At 46.4% G+C, this 20716-nt stretch overlaps 7 protein-coding genes across 7 annotated transcripts; 2 read left to right on the top strand and 5 right to left on the bottom strand.

The window, feature by feature from the left end:
- Nucleotides 1-705: 705 nt before the first annotated feature.
- Nucleotides 706-2311, top strand: N7495_008461 (class I SAM-dependent methyltransferase; the record flags this gene model as incomplete). The annotated part of the gene is made up of 11 exons (XM_057211112.1): nt 706-726; nt 783-835; nt 894-950; nt 1002-1034; nt 1085-1126; nt 1193-1268; nt 1323-1363; nt 1415-1440; nt 1491-1677; nt 1751-2179; nt 2233-2311. The coding sequence occupies 11 exons, from the start codon at nt 706-708 to the stop codon at nt 2309-2311; spliced, it is 1044 nt and encodes a 347-aa protein (XP_057060655.1).
- A 1703-nt stretch (nt 2312-4014) lies between these two features.
- On the bottom strand, nt 4015-6811 carry N7495_008460 (ATP-dependent metallopeptidase FtsH/Yme1/Tma family protein; the record flags this gene model as incomplete). Its single annotated transcript, XM_057211111.1, has 2 exons — nt 4015-4793; nt 4846-6811. The coding sequence occupies 2 exons, from the start codon at nt 6809-6811 to the stop codon at nt 4015-4017; spliced, it is 2745 nt and encodes a 914-aa protein (XP_057060654.1).
- A 584-nt stretch (nt 6812-7395) lies between these two features.
- On the bottom strand, nt 7396-10343 carry atrR (transcription factor atrR; the record flags this gene model as incomplete). Its single annotated transcript, XM_057211110.1, has 7 exons — nt 7396-8104; nt 8161-8724; nt 8776-8951; nt 9004-9500; nt 9552-9913; nt 9968-10095; nt 10158-10343. 7 exons carry the CDS (start codon nt 10341-10343, stop codon nt 7396-7398), a joined length of 2622 nt encoding a protein of 873 aa, XP_057060653.1.
- A 988-nt stretch (nt 10344-11331) lies between these two features.
- Nucleotides 11332-11830, bottom strand: pam18 (putative mitochondrial DnaJ chaperone (Tim14); the record flags this gene model as incomplete). The annotated part of the gene is made up of 4 exons (XM_057211109.1): nt 11332-11470; nt 11541-11594; nt 11654-11727; nt 11780-11830. The coding sequence occupies 4 exons, from the start codon at nt 11828-11830 to the stop codon at nt 11332-11334; spliced, it is 318 nt and encodes a 105-aa protein (XP_057060652.1).
- Nucleotides 11831-12036: 206 nt separating this feature from the next.
- Nucleotides 12037-12683, top strand: N7495_008457 (ribosomal eL24 family protein; the record flags this gene model as incomplete). Its single annotated transcript, XM_057211108.1, has 2 exons — nt 12037-12041; nt 12122-12683. The coding sequence occupies 2 exons, from the start codon at nt 12037-12039 to the stop codon at nt 12681-12683; spliced, it is 567 nt and encodes a 188-aa protein (XP_057060651.1).
- Nucleotides 12684-13881: 1198 nt separating this feature from the next.
- Nucleotides 13882-14585, bottom strand: N7495_008456 (uncharacterized protein; the record flags this gene model as incomplete). Its single annotated transcript, XM_057211107.1, has 2 exons — nt 13882-14114; nt 14474-14585. The coding sequence occupies 2 exons, from the start codon at nt 14583-14585 to the stop codon at nt 13882-13884; spliced, it is 345 nt and encodes a 114-aa protein (XP_057060650.1).
- A 2514-nt stretch (nt 14586-17099) lies between these two features.
- On the bottom strand, nt 17100-18719 carry N7495_008455 (putative C2H2 finger domain protein; the record flags this gene model as incomplete). The annotated part of the gene is made up of 3 exons (XM_057211106.1): nt 17100-17958; nt 18048-18616; nt 18705-18719. 3 exons carry the CDS (start codon nt 18717-18719, stop codon nt 17100-17102), a joined length of 1443 nt encoding a protein of 480 aa, XP_057060649.1.
- Nucleotides 18720-20716: the final 1997 nt, after the last annotated feature.

Genomic DNA, 20716 nt, shown 5'->3' with positions numbered 1-20716 from the left:
CCTTCAAAGAGTCCCGCCGGAGCTCCCAACCTTTTTTTTTTCCAAAGAAAGACGGGGGACTAAGGCTCTGTGTCGATTATCGGTGACTCAATCGCGTTTCGATCAAGAATCGCTACCCATTATTGATTTCGGAGATTATCTACTATCGGGAGCAAAGTTGTTCACAAAAATCGACATCCGAGAAGCTTACTATCAGATTCGAATCAAAGAGGGCGATGAATGGAAAACTACGTTTCGCACTGGTAATGCCATTCGGACTCACAAACGCACCAGCAACTTTTCAGAATTATATCCATACCGCGCTTCGGATGGTACAGGCAGAAAACTCATTGTATTATAACCCTCCTTCCAAATATAGTTAGCGTAAAAAGCTGTCCTTTTAAATCCATTCAGGTTAGACATGTTCATGGGTTTCCCCAACCCCACCATGTCACGTGATATATATTACCTAATGAAGTTTAGCACGGGGCAAAAAGCCAGGCACCAAGGCATTAAATATCCTGATTAGGATTAGCTCAAGGCAAAAGACAGGCATCAAGGTATCCAAAGAACCCCATTTGGGACCCAAAACCTAAACCATGAACATGTCTAACCTGAATGGATTTAAAAGGACGAGTAGTCTGAGCGGAGCCCGGATGCGCCCGCCCACCCGCACCCAAACTTTCTTTCAACCGTGGTTCTCACCTTTCAATTCCCACGACTACCATGGCGGAAAATATCGTTGTCGTAAGCTGATTATTGTAGTCTTCGAAAACCTGAACTCATCTAACCTTGGCTGCTAGGACCCTGATTTTTACGTTCTGACAAAAGACTGGGAACCCCAGGACTTTCAGTCGTGAGCGCCACCGAAAGTGACATGTCCAGGTCGCATTCTCACCACATTATTTGACTAGGGAAACCACTTCCATTGCCTCGTCCATCGCGAAGGGCCGGCTGGAAAATGGCAGAAGGTCAGGCAATTGATGTAATAAAGTGATATGCGCCCTAGCTGATATCAAAAGCAGATACCAGGCGATGAAGGAAGATGACTACTGGTCGGTGGCAACGTGCCAACGTGAGACTCGAGTCTAATCATGTCGAATAGGAGCCCTTCTGATGAACAGCAATTCGATGCTTTTGAGATTGGGTAAATACTTTTTTATTTCTTGATATTTCCTTGTGGTCCAAACAGCAGCTCATTATTGATATCTAGCCATATGGTATTCCTTATGCTAGACTACCACCAAGAAAATCCTCTCCACCGCGCTCCCATTGCCAAATCTCCCAAGGTGAGAGCAATCTTGATCTCTGATAATTGACACCTTACTGAGTCTAGCTTTCAGAATATCTTGGACATTGGGACCGGTAAAGGGTCCTGGGCTATGTAAGTTTTCTATACATCCTTTTGAATCAACTATTGCTTACATCCATCCAGTGATGCTGCGGATATGTATCCATCTGGTATTTGCACCCTTTTCTTCTTCACGTCCCTTTGAGCTGACAAGTTTTAGCGACTGTTCGTGGTGTTGACATATTCCCTCCTCCTGTGACCTGGACGCCGCCTAACTGCGTGTTTGAAGTGGATGATATCCTCCGCGAGTGGACTTGGAGAGAGCCGTTTGATTTTATTCATCTTCGTCTAATGCTGGGAGCATTCACACCCGAGGGTTGGAATCAACTATACGAGCAATGTTACAAGTTAGTCCATTTTCCTCCTCTGTGCTCTTTATTCCCTCAAAACAACTGGATTTAACAAGCTTGTGCTATTCAGGGCTCTCACTCCCGGCGGCTGGATTGAACAGGTTGAATTAGATGTTCGAGTGTATAGCGACGACGGCACCCTTAAAGAGGACAGCCATCTGGCTGGATGGGGAAACAATTTCATTGGCTGCTCCGAGAGAAGCGGCCGCTCCCTCCTAACCCATGAAACGATGCGAGGTGCAATGGAGAAGGCCGGTTTCGTAGACGTGCACGAAAAAATATACAAGATACCTTTGGGGCCTTGGCCAAAGGATAAACGTCTCAAGGAGACTGGACAGCTTCAATACCTCCATTGGACTGCGGCTCTGGAGGGCTGGGCTATGTGGCTTCTCACCAAGTTTGGAGCGCCATCCCCTTGGACCAAAGAAGAGGTCCAGGTCTATCTGGCCAAAGTTCGGGCCGAGTTGAGAAACCCTCACACACATGCTTATGAATATGCGTGAGTTCCTCACATGAACAATCTGAGAAGCTTCGCTTGCTAATCAAATGTAGTCGCCGAGTCTGGGCAAGGAAGCCTACTGAGGAGGAAGCAAAGGCTGGAGTGAATGTTAAGCCCGAGCCTTCGCCATAAACCGACTGTCACCTTGGATCAAAGACGGTACTTCTTTACTGCACACTCCTCTTCTCAAAGGTTTTCTCTAGCCATGTCTTGCAATATTGTACAAATTGGATTTAATATCATCAGTTATTAGTAGTGTCTTCTATCGCATAATTCATCTCTTGTATGCTTTTAGTGACTACCCGACTATCAAGTTGCAATTCCCCTATCGGCCTCGAAATCTTGAGTTAGGGGGAGAAACGCATCAGAAGTACACTTGCGGGCTACCATTATGAGATAGCTTCTGCAACGTTTTGTTTCGAGGCTTAGGTTCATCTCCGCATATAATCCAGTAATTCGCGGTGAGCAGCAGGTGAGATCTGACGTCAAGAGTTGAGTGAATTTCTCACCAGCGTTTTAAACGTGCGGTCTATTCGCCAATGATTGGATATGCTAGCAGGCTCGGTGTGGCTTTTCTGAGTCTATATGGCTCTCCAGCACGATGTCTGAACTAATATTTTACGACCAAAATGCATCATCTTACTTCGACTCTCTCAATTGATCGCCCAGTCAAGAGACAGTCGGGTATTTCAAGGGCCAGAAAATAAGCCCTAGCCGCAAATTTATCCGTTACAGTCTTTGGATGAGCAGCGACAGCTTCATTATTTTCGAGAAGTTATCATCTGACCATCAAGTCCTACTAATATGCCATGAACTTGCGTTATCAATATAAACAAAATTCCTGCTCAACCCTCGTCAAATTGCTACCTTCTACACTTCTGTATTTTACCACCAGTCTTCGACAACAAATCTTGGGAAAAAAAAAAAGCACGAATCGAACAAGAACGGTCTATACCAGTCGTTTCAATGGTTGCTTTGTGTTAAAATTGGTAGACTGTGATTTGGATCTCGACCTTCACGCCATCTGGCAAGAGTGTTCTGGCATACCGACTCCGATAATCCTCGGCAAATTGCCTCGAATGAGAGTGAGGTTGCAGGATATGAGACTTCAGAGACTTCAGAGTTTCCCTTGATCGAATGCCTTTTCCACTCCACTTAGGACAAGCTGTCAGCCTTCAAGTGGACTAGTCCAGATCCTCTATCCATGTCTACTCAGGCTAGCAGTTTGTTCCTCTATATGTCAGCGTTCGCTTTCAAGAATTGTGCACTGGATAGAGTTTCGACTTGTGCGATTTGACCGGAAATCTGGCGAAAGTATAGGAGAGCATCTGTTCTTCCTGCCCTAGGTTGAGACAGGCACGTAGAATCTCCGTCGGGTACTCAGTGAGCGAAAAACGACAAGCATTGAGCACTAATACGAAAGGGGAGAGCCAAGAACTGGAAAGTAAATCATCTACCTATGTATGTTTGAATACAGAGCTCAAAGTAGTATACAATCTCCACATAAATACATGGACCCCTACAATAGAGGCGAGAAAAATAAGAAAGAACGACCGAGTATACATCTTCCTCAGTCTAGTTTTCAGAGTGGTGAAAGGTTAAAATCATAGGGTAGAGATAGAGGGATGGTGCGAAAAGAAGAGCACAGAGCTGAGAGGGGGGTAGAGTAGAACATATTGAAGAAAGAAGAGGAGACAAAGATGCAAGTCACTGAATACAGAAATAGTTCAAGGAGAACCGCAGGGGAATATCACGCTCTCAAAAGATTTGACTAAAACACACCTTTCCCAAGAATGCAAGTCCAATCGGCGCAGTTAAAAAACAACTCGTCAATTTCAAATCGACGGGGTCTGATCCTTGCCAGCGGGTTCTTTGGGATCCAGAGTTGGTTCTGGAGGAGCGATGGTGGCGCCGCCCTTGCCATCGAAGTACTTTGCGAACTCTCCTGTCTCGGGCCACTCACGTGGGCCGAGGAGACGAATCAGGTCATCGCGGCCGAGAACTTCCTTGGACAGAAGCTCCTCGGCAACGATGCCGATTTCCTTCTTCTTCGCTGTCAAAAGGGTGTTGCATTGCTGGTAGGCCTGTGCGATAATGTTGCGGACCTCCTCATCAATGGTGCGGGCGGTATCTTCGGAGAAAGGCTTGTGAAGTTGCTGTTGTCCATCCTCTTCGTAGTAGATGTAGCCAAGCTTCTTCGACATACCGAATTTGGTGACCATGGCGGTAGCCATGCGAGTGACCTTGTTGAAGTCATCACTGGCACCGCTGGTCACAGTCTCGAAGTGGAGCTCCTCACTGACACGGCCACCCAGAGTCATGGCCATACGGTCCATCATCTGGTTGACGTTCATCAGATAGGTATCACCACCAGCAGGGAGGTACTGGGCATAACCCAATGCTCCTTGTCCACGAGGAATGATGGACACCTTAAGCAAGGGGTCCGCCCATTTGAAGTACCAGCCACAGATGGCGTGGCCTGCCTCGTGATAGGCAACGGTCCGCTTCTCTTCAGGCGACAGCACGAGGGACTTCTTCTCCAGACCACCGATAACACGCTCGATAGCTTGTTCGAAGTGCTTCATGACAACCTTGTCGGCATTCTCACGGGCAGCTATATCATACTTAGTATAGATTATATAAATTCACTAGAAATGTCAACTTACCGACAAGAGCAGCCTCGTTCACGCAGTTGGCAATATCAGCGCCGGCAAAGCCAGGGGTCAGAGCGGCAAGTCTTCCTTCCAAGTACTCCATGTTTTCGTCGGAGACAATCTTCTTCAGGTAAACGCGGAAGATCTGCTTACGACCTTCCATAGTAGGACGGTCAATGTTGATGTGACGATCGAAACGGCCAGGGCGCATAAGGGCCTTGTCAAGAATATCAGGTCGGTTGGTACCGGCGAGCACAACAACCTGATCTGATGTGTTGAAACCGTCCATCTCGGTAAGGATCTGGTTCAGGGTGCTTTCGCGCTCATCGTTACCGCCACCCATATTCGACTTTGAACGAGACTTGCCAATGGCATCGATCTCATCAATAAAGATAATGCAAGGAGTGTTCTTTCGGGCATTTGCGAACAGGTCACGGACACGAGACGGACCGACACCGACGAACATTTCGACGAACTCGGAACCGCTGACACTGAAGAAAGGCACGCCAGATTCACCGGCAGTGGCCTTTGCAAGCAGTGTTTTACCAGTACCGGGTGGACCAGAGAGAATAGCACCACGGGGAATCTTAGCACCAAGTCGTTGGAACCGCTCAGGCTGCTGAAGGAAGCTGACAAATTCCATAATCTCAACCTTAGCCTCATCCATACCGGCAACGTCGGCGAACTTGATCTTGATATCACTTTCGTGATTGAATCGCTTTGCGCGGCTCTTGCCCATGCCAAATATTCCACTCTGGCCGCCAGCACCGCCACCAGCACGTCGCGAGAACCAGTAAATACCACCAATAAAAAGCAGAGTAGGGGCCAAGGACATGAGCGCATTACCCCAAGGAACTTCATCAACATAGGCAACCGGGATGCGCTCATGAGATGGGATGCCCAATTCGTTTTGTGCATTCTCTAGCCTCATTTCAAAGGTATCAGTGGATCCAATGCTAAACTGCACATGTGTTACAGGCTGGCCGTTGGAATCGGGGTAAGCCTGGGATGAAGCCTCGCGGTTGAGGTCAGCCCGGACTTTGCTTCGGTTGAGAACAGTCAACTTCTCCACAAGACCCTTGTCAAGGTAGTTCGAGCGGAACTCCTGCCAAGTAATTTCTTTGCTGCTACCATCGCCGGGGAAAAAGCTTCGGTAGATGTAGTATGTGACGATTGAGGTGACGAGGAAGGAAGCGGGGTCGAATTTAAACTCGAATACTTTGGCGTTGGGGGGAATCTGCTGCTTCTGCTTCTGGTCCTTCTTCTGCTGACCAGTTTCCCCTTCGCTATTTTGTTCCTGTTCTTTCTGGCCAAAAGCAACCTTTTTGTGTAGGTTCTTGAGCTTCTCGAGCTTTTCAGCTTCGAGCTTAGCTTTCTCAGCCTCGATATTAACTTTATTCAGTTTGTCCTCAGCTGACGGTATCCCCGTCGTCTTCTTCAGACGAGCTAGACCTTCTTCGTACTCTTCTTCAATTTTCTTCGTAGATTCTTCAATTTCAGCGGCGTCATTCTTGGCGGTATAGTTAAACAAAGTTCGCATCAAACGGAGATGATCCATCACAGACAGGGTGGAAATATTCTCAATGAATGGTCGCATGTCTGCCGGTATCCCATCCCGGTTCAATTGTTTACGTAGAGTTTCGACGCTGTCTCGCTGTGACTCTGGTGCGAGTTTCAACAGATGATTAATGAATACATCCACACTCTTTTGGTCCTGCTCGTTCAACGCCGACGTCGGCTTCGGCTCTGTTGAAGCGTCATCTTTCTTCTGGGTGCTGTTGGGCTTGTTGTTCGGAGGCGTCGGGCCGCTGGGGCCATTGGTGGCGTAGTTTCGGACGCGGATGTATGTGAGAGGGGATGAAAGCCTCGATTGAGGTGTTCGTACAGATATGAAACTTGCGCGGCAGCTGGATGCTGTGGCGGTTCTTGAGAATCGAGCAAGGTTGCCTGGCCGTCGGAGGATGTTGGCCATGGCCATGTTCGAGGAAGGAGGAGGAGCCCAGAGGGCTTTGAGGGCGGGGAGGGGGGTGATCAATCGAGAATCGCGGGGATGGACAGCTAGGTGCAAGCAATATGTCGGCTTGAGAATTAAGGTGGTAATGAGCTGCGGCCATTTCGATGTCGCGGAATTTTGATATCCCGAAAGCTGAGTCATCGAACCCGGTCGAAGGGAATGGACAGGCTTGACGGTGTTAACGGAAATAGAGTACGGAGTAGAAAGATTTGTATTTAGTATAAATATTTACATGAATTTCGTGAATAGCCTTGAGACATTGGCACAGTACATTTGTCATTGGCATATTAATTGGTTCCTTTGTATGTGAAGCTCATTTTGGCCTTGAAACACCCCGCATATGCTGCAAAACATAGAGTAGTCATTGTACAGAAGGAATATTTCCTAGAAGTGACAAAACGCGCCATCTGGCAGCATTATCCAATCCAAAAAGAAGGATGAATGCCTACGTTTTAGCAAGGAAGACGGCCATGTAAAAGAGTCTTAAGTATAGGTCTGGATGGAGTTGACTCGCCTTGGCACTCAAGAAATGAAGAGTAGAATCATGGCTATTGCGGAGGAGGCATGCCATTCATGTACCCTCCACTAAATATAGGAAAATTAGTTGCCATATCTGCCCAATCCCACTCAATTGTCATGGGCATTTGCCACAGATCCTGTGGAACAAACGGCTGTTGAAACGGAGTTCCCAATGGATTCGGGCTCGTAGGTGCATATGGCTGGTCAACGTATCCGACGTTGGCCATAGGACTGGAGCCCAGCATGTTCGAGAATTCTTGTCCAGTCATGCCATGGATATTGTGTTGAAAATCGTTGTGGATATCGGCGGAGGGCATATGATCCCCGCCAAAGCGTTTGAGTCTAGGTGAATTGCTTTGATCATTGGCGAATGTGGAAGGCGAAAATGAATTTGGCGCGTTGGTTGGGCGAGAGGAATTTGTGGATGATGAGGGGGCAGGCTTTCCGTTATTCGTTTCTCGTGGTTCTGAGTCTTCTGGTGCTGTCTTCCGCTTCTTGCGGGCATGAGACTCCCTCTCAGCCTTATCAAGAACGACCTTGGCAATTCTCTCAAATTCACCACAGAGGGCAAGCATCCGCTTGATGCTTCCGTTGGATTCATCAGAGACTAGGGTAGATAGGAAATTGACCACCACATTCATCAGCTTGACGTCAGAGCGAGCACGGGCATCATTTGGATTCTGCAGGATATTGGCAAATAGCGTAACCAAAGCAGATACTGGATAGTAGAGAATTAACCTGAAATGAAAAGAGTAAGTATATGAAATGGTCATTCTTTTTCTTCAAAGCCTTACCAAACACAAGCGAAGTCTCCCTGAGGGATATACTTGATCAGATTGATGGATGCTCTTGCAGCAGTCACGGACAAAACAGCCGAAAGGAAGACCCTAGGATTTAATGGTCGTGCATTCAAGCCTTGGATTGCGTAGTTTGACAAGCGGCTGGTCCAGTATCCGTGGTGGACAGACATGCGGTGGATTGTGGTGAGACAGTTATAGTATGCGAAATGAAGAACAACAACGTGGATAAGGAGAGGGCCATGCGTGGCTTGGATTTCATGCTCAGGTCGAAAATCAATGGGGATGGCGTCTTTCCAATCTTCAAGCTCCTTGTCAAGCTCTCCGATGGTGTTGAGCAATTCACCGTCAGATTGCCTGGATGCCTTTGCAGAGTAAAGTCGCTTGTATACTCTGCTCTCAATTGTGGCGAATTCACAGAGAGATCTAAAGAGGTTGAATTTTCCCTTCCCATCCGTTAGTGGGACGTTTCCAACGTTGTCTGGAGGATCTTCGCTCGGTAGTTGGACGTTCATATCATCATCATCTTGTACAGGTGGCCGCCCAGATCGGAGGCATATACTAATCAATTGTTAATGGGATAGACATGGGGCATACGCTAGGGCGACGAACTCTTTGTCGAGATAATACGCAATCCAAAATACTCGCTTCCTTTGCTCTACTTCCACGAGGTTCAAACCAAAGCTTGAGCCTCGCTTATGAAGACCAATGCTATGAGAAAGACGAATTGCTGCAGCCACTAAGAAGAAAGCAGGTTGGGGGTTAGGGGTTCCCTGGAGGAAAAGTGACTAGAGAAAACAAATTAGACTTCTATCCGGTGATAAAGATAGAATTACTCACCATTCCTAAGAGTGCCTGTACACTCAAGAGATCAGTGTTACGCATGGTCAATTCGGTCAGAACGCCCATGGCATTCTTCAGATAGAGCCACGCCTTCTTGTCTTCTTCATGAGGCACTAGGTTACTCATCACGCGGAGGCGATGAGAAATAGCTAGCACAACGTTGATGCTGGCCCACCACCCAGAACCCTCGTATGGGTCGCGAGAGTACTGCTGTTGTACTAGATGCATGAAAGTTGCTTCGTGGAACAGTGGAAACATGCAATTGAAATTTTCGAAGAAATCCTTAAACAGAGAAAGGGCCTCTTCCTTCGGAGGGAGCGGCTTGAAGACGCGACGGGCAAAAATATCACTGAAAATCTCTGGCTTCCAGTACATCCATTTATTGTCATCCACGTATGCCGACGAGATCATATCTTGAAATGAAGTATCTCCCGTCTTCTCATTGACCCATTGAATACCCTTCGGAGAAAATATTGAGAATCCAGACGAAGAACCTATAGAATGATGAGAGCTGCTTCTCGCATTTGGAATTGATCTCAACCTACCGATGTACCGGGTCTCGCCACAATTATTCGTTACCAACGAACACATCATGTCAGACAGAGCTTCCACTTCTGTCTCTGAATCCTTTTGTGACTCGGGGGATGTGGTAGCGGTGCGGGGACTGGAGTGGGAGCCTATATGGGGGGTGCTAGTGAGAGAGGCCGGCGCTTGCTGGGTTGTATTCGAGGCAGGGAACTTGTTTGAATTTCTCGCAGATTCCAAGGCGCTTGTTCGATCAGCAAGTCGCTTTTCCAGCGTGCCTAGATCTGTCTTTCCATTGTCTTCCTCGGACAGTAGCCCTGATAGTCTCAGGAGTGACTCCATGCGGCCCAATCTATTCTCCAATCCCTCAATGTATTTCGCTCTGCAGTCAAAACAGTTAAACCAAAGCGCTCTAGAATGGGATCGGCCAACCTACCCCTTAGGAGGGTTTCGCTTCTTTTCCACCTGCGTAAAGACGCAGTCTGTTTTATAGTTGATACAGTGAGAGCACTTGGGCATTTTGCCGTCGCACTTGATCTTTTTCTTCCTGCACATGTCGCATGCCTATCCGAAATATGAGGTCAGCTTCTATAGGGCTTGTACAATGGTAGATATAGAAGGCTAACCCTTGCAATTCTTCGTCTCTTCGCATCGTTCGATTCGTCTCCCGGGCCCAATGCCGAGTCGTCAGGGTAAATTGAACTTGAAAGCGGAACCTGGTTGCCATCGTAGGCGTCGAAGAGAGGTGGCTGTTGGTTCATCATCATGGGCATTTCAAAGCCCATGCCGTCTCCGTCCGTCAGACCGTCCATATTGAGCTATTATTTTCTCACGTGTAAAAGTCGCGAGATCATCGCCAAGTGGAGTAACTAGCAGAACAGGGTGGCGTCAAAAAGACGACACTGCGGGGCTATCCAAGTCTACTCCGTAAAGTGAGATTATTCGGAGCTTCGGAGCTGAGGTTGGAGATAGACCAGGAGTTGATGACGCAGTCAGAGAAGAACTTGGAACATTCGATGATTCGAGGTAAAGAACGGCTTTAGTGGGGAAGAGAAGTTTTAGGTCAGACCAGTGCTCAGCCCACTATTTTCATCACCTAGTAATGAGTTGATATTCTCCCCTTTTGACCCCCTAAAATATGAGATATGCTAAAAGGCTGCTGCCTTATTTGAAAGAAAAGATCTTAACGCCGGGATGCCCCGAGATGTCGGGTTAAGTCCGTTAATTTCGTCCGTTGTTACTTTGCATCCTTCGCAAATTTGTGACCATTACACAGCACCCCGTATTACCTACATATGTTTAAGAACTGATGTCGATATTACCTATGGTACTGTTGTCCGAACGGAATACTCCGCTTTTTCGAAAGGGAAGGTGCAGATGAACAGTGGGGCAGCATATAACCCACCTTCGACGTGCTGCCTTTTTGCTGTATTCCGGACATGAGCGTGCATAGATCGACACTGGAGATTGATGATATATCGGTCCTGACAGCCGAGGCATTCTCGCGGTAAAAAGCACGAAAGTACGGAGTTTTATAAATGTAGCACCTAGGTAGTAGTATGTAAAACTGATAGTACATTGAAGAGTGGTGAGATGTCGAGAGTATATAAAACAGGGTGTAAAGTACAAGTTGAATAAAAGAATAAGGAATAGGCTCTCAGTCCATTCCCCAAATTGGTAAAACGCCACGCTATGCATCCCAAATTTGTATATCCAGTCCCTCTAGCCCAAAGGTACGGAGGCTGGTATTCTCATTGATCGAGTAACGGAGCCCGTATCGGAGATTGAATCTTGAAGAGCTTAAGTGTGCTTGTCGAGGAACTCCTTGGCCTCGTTAATCTTGGTGGCCAAGTATGGGCTGCCACCGCGATCGGGGTGGTTAGCCAGCATAAGCTGACGGTGCTTCTGGCGGACCTTGTCCTTGTTTAGAGTGCGTTCACTTTTTTTTTAAATGTTAGTCAAGTTCCCATCAATGCGCACCGGTCGTGGGAAATTTCGGAGGTACATACGGAAGCTGGAGGATCAATGAAGCTTCGCGGCGATTCATGCGAGGCTCAAATCCACTATACAACAGCATATTAGCAAGTGATACACTTTACCAGTCAGCAAAAATCCAACACACCCTTTGTAGAAAGCCTTTCCAGCAGCGTTCATACCGCCCTTGGAGCGGCGGTAGGCGACCAGTCCGGCGCGGCCCTGTGGATGATCAGTACAGACCTTGAAGACATCTCAGCACGTATAAACTTACCAGGAAGGCAGCGACACCGACACCAAGACCAACAGCAAGAACGGAGGCCATATTTGTGGACGAAGAGGGGGATGTACTTGAAATACTTATCGGTAATGACTTGGTGGCAGATATGAGAAGATGGGAAATAAAAGTCAGCGCGCTTTTCCTAATTCGGTTTAGCGCCCTCCTCCACGCCGACCCAAAGCTTCAAGAAAAAAAAAGAATCTGCGACAAACAACCAAAAAAAAAAGAATCAACCCATTTACACCGCAACCATGCGGTAAGTGAAATACTTCAATACAAGAAATTCATAATCTCTTCAACCTCATCATACTAATCATTACATTCTAAATCATCCAGTGTAGAAACCTGCCATTTCTGCTCTCGCCCCGCCTTCCCGAGCAAGGGCATCACATTCGTCCGCAATGACGCCCGACAATTCAGATTCTGCCGCTCAAAGTGCCACAAGAACTTCAAGATGAAGCGTCAGCCTCGCAAATTGAAGTGGACAAAGAGCCACCGTGCCGCCCGCGGAAAGGAGATGATCGTCGACTCATCTCTCGTCTTGTCCCAGTTCGCCAAGAAGCGCAACGTCCCCGTCAAGTACGACCGCAACCTGGTGGCCGCCACCGTCCAGGCCATGAAGCGTGTAGAGGAGATCCGCCAGAAGCGCGAGCGTGTGTTTACCAAGCGTCGTCTTGCTGGAAAGGTTGCCCGCGACCGTCAACGCGAGTCAGACCGCAAGGTTGTTGCTACTGGCGAGCATCTTATCAGAAAGGAGCTGCGCGAGCGCGAAGAGGGCAAGCCTATGGTTCTCGATCAAACCAAGGTTGCCAACAGAGTTCACGGTACAGAGATCTTGCGACAGAAGAAGACTCGGATGTTGGTGGATGGAACGACCGAAGAAATGGATGTCGACTAAATTTTCCATCTCTTTTTTTCTTTGCTCGTTTTGACACTTCTTTGGGGGGATTCTCGTTACGCTTCAACCTACGATATGATTTCCGGAGTTGGGCTTGCATTTTTCATTGTCACTATGGTGTTTTAAAGTTATATTCTCCAAAAGCAATCAATATATCATCTGCTTTATCATACCATCTGCCTACCACCTGTCTATACTAATCTCTGGCTTCCTGTGGGTTGAATGTGTCAATTGACGATTGACATGGGTCTTCAAAGATGGAAGAAAACCACTTGGACAGTGTACCTAGATAGATCGTATTGGTACATTCTGACTTAGCCAGGGTTCAAGAGGCCAATTTCAGGCCCGTATCTCCGCCTCCGGGGAGTCCAGAACTCTAGATCACGGAGAGTGGAGTATTTACTTACTTACATAACTCGAGCATCATAGGCATTCGCGTGCATCTAGTCAATAGAAATATCAATATCCTATTGACTTGCTACATATATTCTTTCAGCACATACCTGGGTCCTTAGGACCGGTCAATAGATCGATAGTCTCGGAGAACATATTTGGATATGCGGAGATGGTATTTTCTCGGCAGCAACTAGTTAACTGTTTAATAGTCCGACAGTCTCGAAGTATAGATTCAGAAATGCTTAGGTAGTCTGTTCCATCAGCGCCCCAATCCCAAGTTTCCATTTCCTTTAATGCTTCTCCGACTCTTTTTTGGTAATCTTCTTCACTCTCATCGTCGTCGCATTCCCCATCCTTTGTATTCAGTGGCTTATCACGTAAAATATAAAATCATATAGAAGAAACTAGATCATCATATACTCGAAGTCTGAAATTATCGTCAAGAGGGTGATTGAGGAGATGACGAAGCAACGAGACCATGTATTTATTGGGTTTAGGCGTCAAGATCTTAAGTGTGCAGTCAAAAGTGGATGTGACTAAAGGTATCGTGAAGCTCAAGGCCGATAAATGATAGCGGGTAGAGATATATTGAATATAACCCTAAAATATGGGTAGTGCAAGCTCGATCCCATTCTCCGTAGTGAGCAGCATGTTGTTGAGAATTGGGATATAAAAGGGAAATCCTTGCCTGATAGAATTTCTGACGCAAGCGAGAGCAGTTTATCGGGGACTGCCCACTCCACGCGCTGGAATTCAAGACGTCAGAAATACGTAGCAAGTTAACTGGTCAAAAAAACAAAAGCTATTTAATACCTCCCAGAAGGACCGCAGGGTCTCCGTAGCGCCACTGTATCTGCTCCCCATACTCTACTATAGGGATATTCTTCTCGGCCAGAGCTTTCGCAGCTACACTCACGATAGGCGCATGAAGCTGTCTCCCCAATTCCTTTCCATCGGGTGGCGATCTCCCGTCTTTGCTGAGTGATGCCTTTTCTGCGGCGGTGATGTATCCTTCTGCGCTGTTAGGGTCTCTTCCTGTGGCGGTAAGATAAGTTCCTGTAGCGGTAGTGCCATCTTGCAACCACCGAAAATCGATGAATTCGAAATGAGAAGAATCTTCAAAAGATTGGTATAGTGTCTACAGAGCTAAAAGGCTTTGCACATATCAGTCAGTGTCCAGGTCAAATTCTATCTATCCTCACTCTCCTAGACTAGTCATTCCCTTTTCCAATTCATGTTAGCCAAACACAAGGTCTTGCAACTTTGGCTTTACTCCTCCAACGTCCCTCAATTCCATTGAAAATCTGTCTTGGACCCTTGAATGGATCCTCGAAATGAGGAAAGGAATCTCTCTCTTGGTGTGACGATTGCGACGACTCGTGGAGGCATGTGACTTAGAAAGAGCCGCACTAACCAGATTAGGAGCACAGTACCAATTGCATAATTGAGTTCACTTTCTCGCTCGATATCTAGCAGGCGAGATAGATAAAGAGCAAAGCAGAGCATGATTATCACTCCACCGGAGATCTTCTGCGGGTCCAATCGGTTGGAGTTAGACCCGTCCAGGTTAGTCAATGTTTTTGGTTGGACGAGCACTGTTGGACACAGTCAAAGTGGTACCACGACTGAAATTTCGGTATATGCTTCATCTAGGAATGGGAGTGGTGTTGCATGCACCCCAGGATAGGATGTTTGTCCGAGCGCGAGGAAATTCATGCTGAGAAATAAATAACAGCTCATATTATTTAAAGGAGCTATACGGAGTATAATGGCTTTTTTCGTAGATGATGTACTACGACTCAAAAACATGGCAGAAATAATTAATTTATGTCAAATGAAATATGAATACCAAGTTGTGGTATAGGAAACGTGGCAGATCCTAAGAAATCAGATGATTCAGGTCAATAGGATGTAAGAAGGAAATTATTTCCATGGAGCACGTCCCGACTAATCCAAACATGGATTTGCTATTCAACTTATTAACCCACGGACTAGCTTTATAAGGTAGATCTTGATCTTTGTACGGTCTCAGCACTGTTAATGCATTGTTGTTTGGGTAGTTTATTCCGTGACCTCCGAGTTATCTCGGAGAGTCGTGGGAATTGTTTATGCATGGCTTTCAGAATGATGTACAACATGCTGAGTAAGTAGATGGCTTATTCTCAAAGTCAGATTCGATGAACTGCATCTAATATTGAAACCTCGCCAATACGAACGCGCCAAAAATACGCACAAACCAGCACACAAATTTACCTCTGAAAGCAATATATCAACATATATCACATTCTCAACAATGAAGCTATCATCAAGAAGCTATGTTGAAAAGTCAAAATCAATATCAATATCAATATCAATAATCGTTTTATGTTGCGAGTGGTGTTACTCGTAACTCCCACAGGCTATCCAGATGGTGTGAACTGTCTATGATCGACTTCTTGCAAAGTTCTCTCTCATGTGTACTAGACAACCTTGGAAAGTATGCGGATTGCGAGTTTTGATTTGCACAGAGACTGCAGGCATGGTATGTATCTCCTTCAAGCTATGTCCTATCAGAAAGTCGCTAAACGAAGTGTTCACAGGAGCTTATATCCTAAGATAATGATTGGTAGATCAATGAAACAAAAATGCGCAATAGAACTGCTCCCGGAGCAGGAGTCAGGCTCCTGGGACGATCGACCATTTTGGTGAAACCCAACATTTATCGATAGGATAACACACAAACCTACGGCAGAAGGGAAGTGGCGTGCTGCATTTTATTGAGGTACAAAGCTTGCTCAGTGAGCGAATCGGACTATTCAGTGAGCAGACCAGTAAACTTATATAATACTTACGCTCAGAGGCATGCTCAGTTCTACCCAGTAAAAGCGGCGATGGAATGGTCACTAATATGGAAGGAATCGCCCAGAATTGGCATGGAAAATCCGGTTGGTAGTTTCATCAATTGATACTGATAGATATCAAAACTTGGAAGCCCTGGCAGGGAAATTAGGAATATCTCGCGAGATCTTCCCTCAATCTGAATTAGAAATGAAATGCACTGAGCACTTCTACGGCTGTCCAAAACTGGGCAGATGGCTTTCTGCTTCCTGTAGCAGTGATCTACTACTGATCCACTGATTAGGTAGGGTATTTACCTAAGTGCACATTCATGGATCTTGTGCATCCTTTCAAGGTTCATACCAGGTATCATCTCTTCCTTTTAACCATATCTAGACTTTGTTATCAGTTCTATTTATCAGATAGGAACCTTCCAATGTATGCGGATGATCTGAAATTGAATCTTTATAAACCTTGGAAGGAACCAAAATAGCATTCATTAGCCTTGACATGTACTGTCCCTATCAGCTAAATAGCCAAAGTCCTAAAAACCAGTACAAGGAGAAACGTGATTCATGAGGTATATTCAATTGAGTGTTTGGTCCGTCCGGCCTGTTGAGTACAAGTAGAGATAGAGTAGAGGAACCGAAGAGAAAAGAAACACGGGTGAGGAATTCGAGGAGAAATCGGAGTATATGTTCGAGCGGGAGAGAGAGAGAGGAAGAGAGGGAGAAAGGAGGAACAAAAGAAAAGCTAGGGGGAAAAAAAGAAGTAAAAGAAGTAAAAGCGAGTATGGGGGATATGGGCTGAATGTGAATAAGAATGGAATGATGAATATGCGCCGGCCAAGTCAAGCAAAGGCCATTTATGGGGATTTCCGTAATAAGGGAAGATACAATGACGAAAAATGAAACAAGACAAAACGAAAAGGGAAGTATAACCAGGCTGAGAAGACGTGATTTATATCAAGTTCTTCAATGCACATAAGTGAAGAGGACAAAGTCTTGAAGTCCGGCAAACTCAAAGAGTGGCCCTTCCATATGCAAAGCGCAAGCATTTAAACAAAAATTGGTTTCCCCCAAAAAACGCTCAAGCTCGTACATTTCATCGTGAGGGTTCATCGCTCGGCTCGAAATGAGGCCGTGGCGGGAGCCCGCTGTCAAAACAAAAAAAAAAAAGAAAAAAAAAAAAGATTCAAAATAATTACTCTTCCATGCGGCCGAATACACCGTCGTCATCGTCATCGGCAGGAGCACCGCGACTGCTACCAAAGTCCACATCTGCGTTACGGACTTGTCGAATATCTTGGGCCTGGGCCTTGGAATTTCCAGTTCGTACTTCTCGCTCATCTGACACCTTGTATGATAAGGAGGGGTTGAGTGAGAGCGAAAGGAAGGGTTCCGTGTTGAGGGAGTCGCGACGGAAACCTTCGTTCAGGCCTGAGTGAGCCATTCTCGGGCTCTGGTTGCTCAAGTGGCTGCTCAGGTGGCTGCTGGATTCAAGATAACGAGCGGGGAGTGGAGGCACAGGCGGGATGTCTGGTGTCATGGATACCGGACCAGTGCGAGGGGTGCCAAAGTGGCACAGTCCGATAGCGGCAGCCAAATCAGCCTCCTCCTCTTCCAGCAGCTGGGCATCGGCGGTTGAAGGACGAGTGTCGATGCTTGACTTGCGGAAATGAGAGAAGGACGGAGAGTGGAGAGGGGCGCTTTCGGTATACGAGCTGGAAGGAATTGATTGATAGGAGCGAGAGAAGGCGGAGGCGTTGGTTATGCTGGGGCGATTCATCCAGTTGGCGGGCATACCCGACATCTCGAAGTCATCGTCCTCTTCCTCGTCTATTGGCGGCGGGGTGGTCTCGGCAGAGCTGAGGCCGTCGCGCATATCGGAGGAAGCGGCGGGCGAAGCGGACGATAATTCCGACTCAGCCTCCGGAGACTGTTCGGAGTCTTCATCTACGTTCATGTGGACCAGCACCGTAGCGGCCTCCAGTAGTTGCACTTGCTGGTGCTTGGAGATGAGTAATTTCGAAGTAATGGACCATGCTGGGTCGTGTTCCCACCTACAATGCCACAAAACAAAACACGTCAATCAACCGGAAATCAAAATGGGAGTATGAGGGTGCGAAGGGGAAATAGAAGGGAGTTGAACCACGAGGGCGACCTGCACAGAGCCGACATGGCGCATGTTCCCGAAGATGGAAGAGGAAGACGACCGGGGGCGGCATGGGGGGATACACACATATGCTTGGACAAGCAGCTGCCATGCTTATACCCTTTCCCGCAGCGCTCACAGCGGACTGGTACTCGCTTCCCCTCAGTCTTTATTTGACCAGCCTCGCTGGATCGGCGGTTCCGACTTTTGGACTTGCTATCATCCTCCTCGGAGATGCTTGGGGAGACTTTGCGGGGGACGGGTTCCTGGCTAGGGCTGTTCATGCTGCGGGACAAGTATGAGCTAAATCCCGAGGCACCTCCCACAGATGAGGATTCCAGGCCTTTGCGACCTCCTAGACTGCGGCGGTGTGCGGACATGGGGAGAGAGCTGGCTTCCCCGCTGTCCTTGAGGGAAGCGGCAACAACGGCGGCGGCATTGGCAGCGGCAGTAGTGACACTCTTTCGGCGCGTGACACGGTGGTTGGCATTGACAGCACTCAAAGATATGGAGTGGGTGTGTTGTCGTTGGCTAGAGTTGGGGAGTGGGCGCGATAGGGACAATTCCTATTGTGGACCAGGGCCACATCAGCAGGAGAACAACAAGCGAGATCGGCAAAGAGTCAGGGGAAATTCTCAATGAGTTTTCGCATACCTTGAACGAAGCCATAGCGAAGGACTTTCTGGCAATCGACTTTTTGAAAGACCTTGTAAAGCTCAATTCCGGGTAGAAGGTGGTGGAATGACGCGGAGTCAAGTAGATTGTGTAGATAGGAGGGGGGAGTATACAGTTTGAATGTGTACAAAAATGGAAGAGAATAAGAGTAGAGTAGAAGTAGAAGAGCAGAAGTTTCAAGTTGAAGAAAGGGGAGAGAAGTAAGGTGAACAGGACAGGTTTACAAAAAAAAAAAAAAATAGGTAGGGGAGAGAAAGAGGAGAAAGTGCCCAGGTGGTAGGCATCCGGTAAAGTGGCCCACCAAAATCACTCATTGCCTTTGCGGGGGCTTGTTCACTTTGAGCATGCGGGGGGATTAAAAAAAAAAAAAAAAAAGATATTATCTGTATTACTTAATTATAAAGGCTCTTCTGTTTAAGAGCAATTTATTCAGAATTATTAATTACTACCATGTCCCTTCATCTCTTTCTACTTCTTTGTTGAAAGAGCCTGGATGATGTGATAACCATGGCTCCACTTCGCTGGGATCCGGATCGACTGAGGCCCTACAGGAGATCAAATATGGATCTATTCTTAATAAGAATACGTAATGTTCTTTGACCATATCAATATGGAATATGGGGATATATGGTTCCTAACTTTCTCCTCGGTTGGTGTTCCGTACAGGGTAAAGTTAGGGTTCTCCTGTTTTGGAGGCTGTAACACCCGTGAAAGGTCCAAGAGCAGTACAAAGTATACGTACTCTGTACTCGGTAATATAGCACTTGACTTAAAAGGGAACATTTTATATGATATAAAGTACATAGATAGTTGCCTGACGATCACCCGTCAAAGGAGGAGTCTAGGATAGGAGTACGAGTACCTAATAGGAGTGGACTACTTAGGTACCTACATAAATACCCATAAATACCCGTGATTTAACATAAACTTGATAGTATCAGCAGATAGAATCTGACACGGATACTTGTTGAGATACTCAAACATAGACCGGTCTAGGACTATTGAGTGGAGAAGAAGTGATGTCATTTGGACAAGAACTGGGCAGTGGGGAATCACGGGACTCAGCTGACTCGATTATGAGACTGTTTTAGGTATTATTACTTGCTACATACTTTGTACATACTTTCTATTCCTACTTCTATTTCTCAATATTCATTCTCTACTAGTACCTGTCTAGGTTAATATCTATCCCTATTACTCTCTCGATCTAATCATCTAATGATCTCCTACTGATCTCCTAATCACCACTAGCGCCCGAAGCGGATCATTCTAGTACGGAGTACTCCGTGTTGATACCCCTTAGAAACACATTCTACACAGTACATTCTTCCCCGTCAATCTCATCTCAATCCGGGCATAGGTGCCTAGTTGTGATTTCTGCTAATTAGCTGTATAATCCATATATGGAATTGATACTTAGGTATAATTTATAATACTATTTTTAAAGACAGACCCTTATCAGCCGGACTAAAAAAAAAAAAAAGCAAGAAAAAAAAAAAAAAGACAAGCCTTATCTAGTTATCTATTTACTAATTGTACAAAAGTCATGTGCTAAGTACTCCTTAATCCTTATTTAGCTAGTTAGTTACTCCTAATTACTCGAAGTTACTTGGGCCAAATCTCAGTTCAGCCCCTAATTCTATTTTTACTGACGTCCTACTATGTAGATCTCTCAGAGGCTTAGAACACAGAGTAATAAGGTGAATTGGAATTCATAACTATACAGCCTACCTAAGTGCCTACCCACCTAAATAGGTACACTGATTATCCGATCTGTCAGATTCGTACCACATTATCTCCATCCCAAATCTGAATGTTTCATCACGTGAGACCCCCACTGAGTTCATGACCCTTAATCTCATATCTAAATATAGGCTCCATCCTACATCCCCATGTTAAGGGTTGGTCAAGGTAGAATTCAAAATCCTGACTGTTGCGACGGCCGAGAAACAAGGCCATCAACAGACGGAAAGTATTTCGGCCGAAAAAGC

Source organism: Penicillium taxi (assembly GCF_028828555.1).
Source record: "Penicillium taxi strain IBT 34144 chromosome Unknown utg000005l_segment0_segment0, whole genome shotgun sequence".
NCBI classification, from domain to species: Eukaryota; Fungi; Ascomycota; class Eurotiomycetes; order Eurotiales; family Aspergillaceae; genus Penicillium; species Penicillium taxi.
This window is presented reverse-complemented; position numbering and strand designations above follow the sequence as displayed.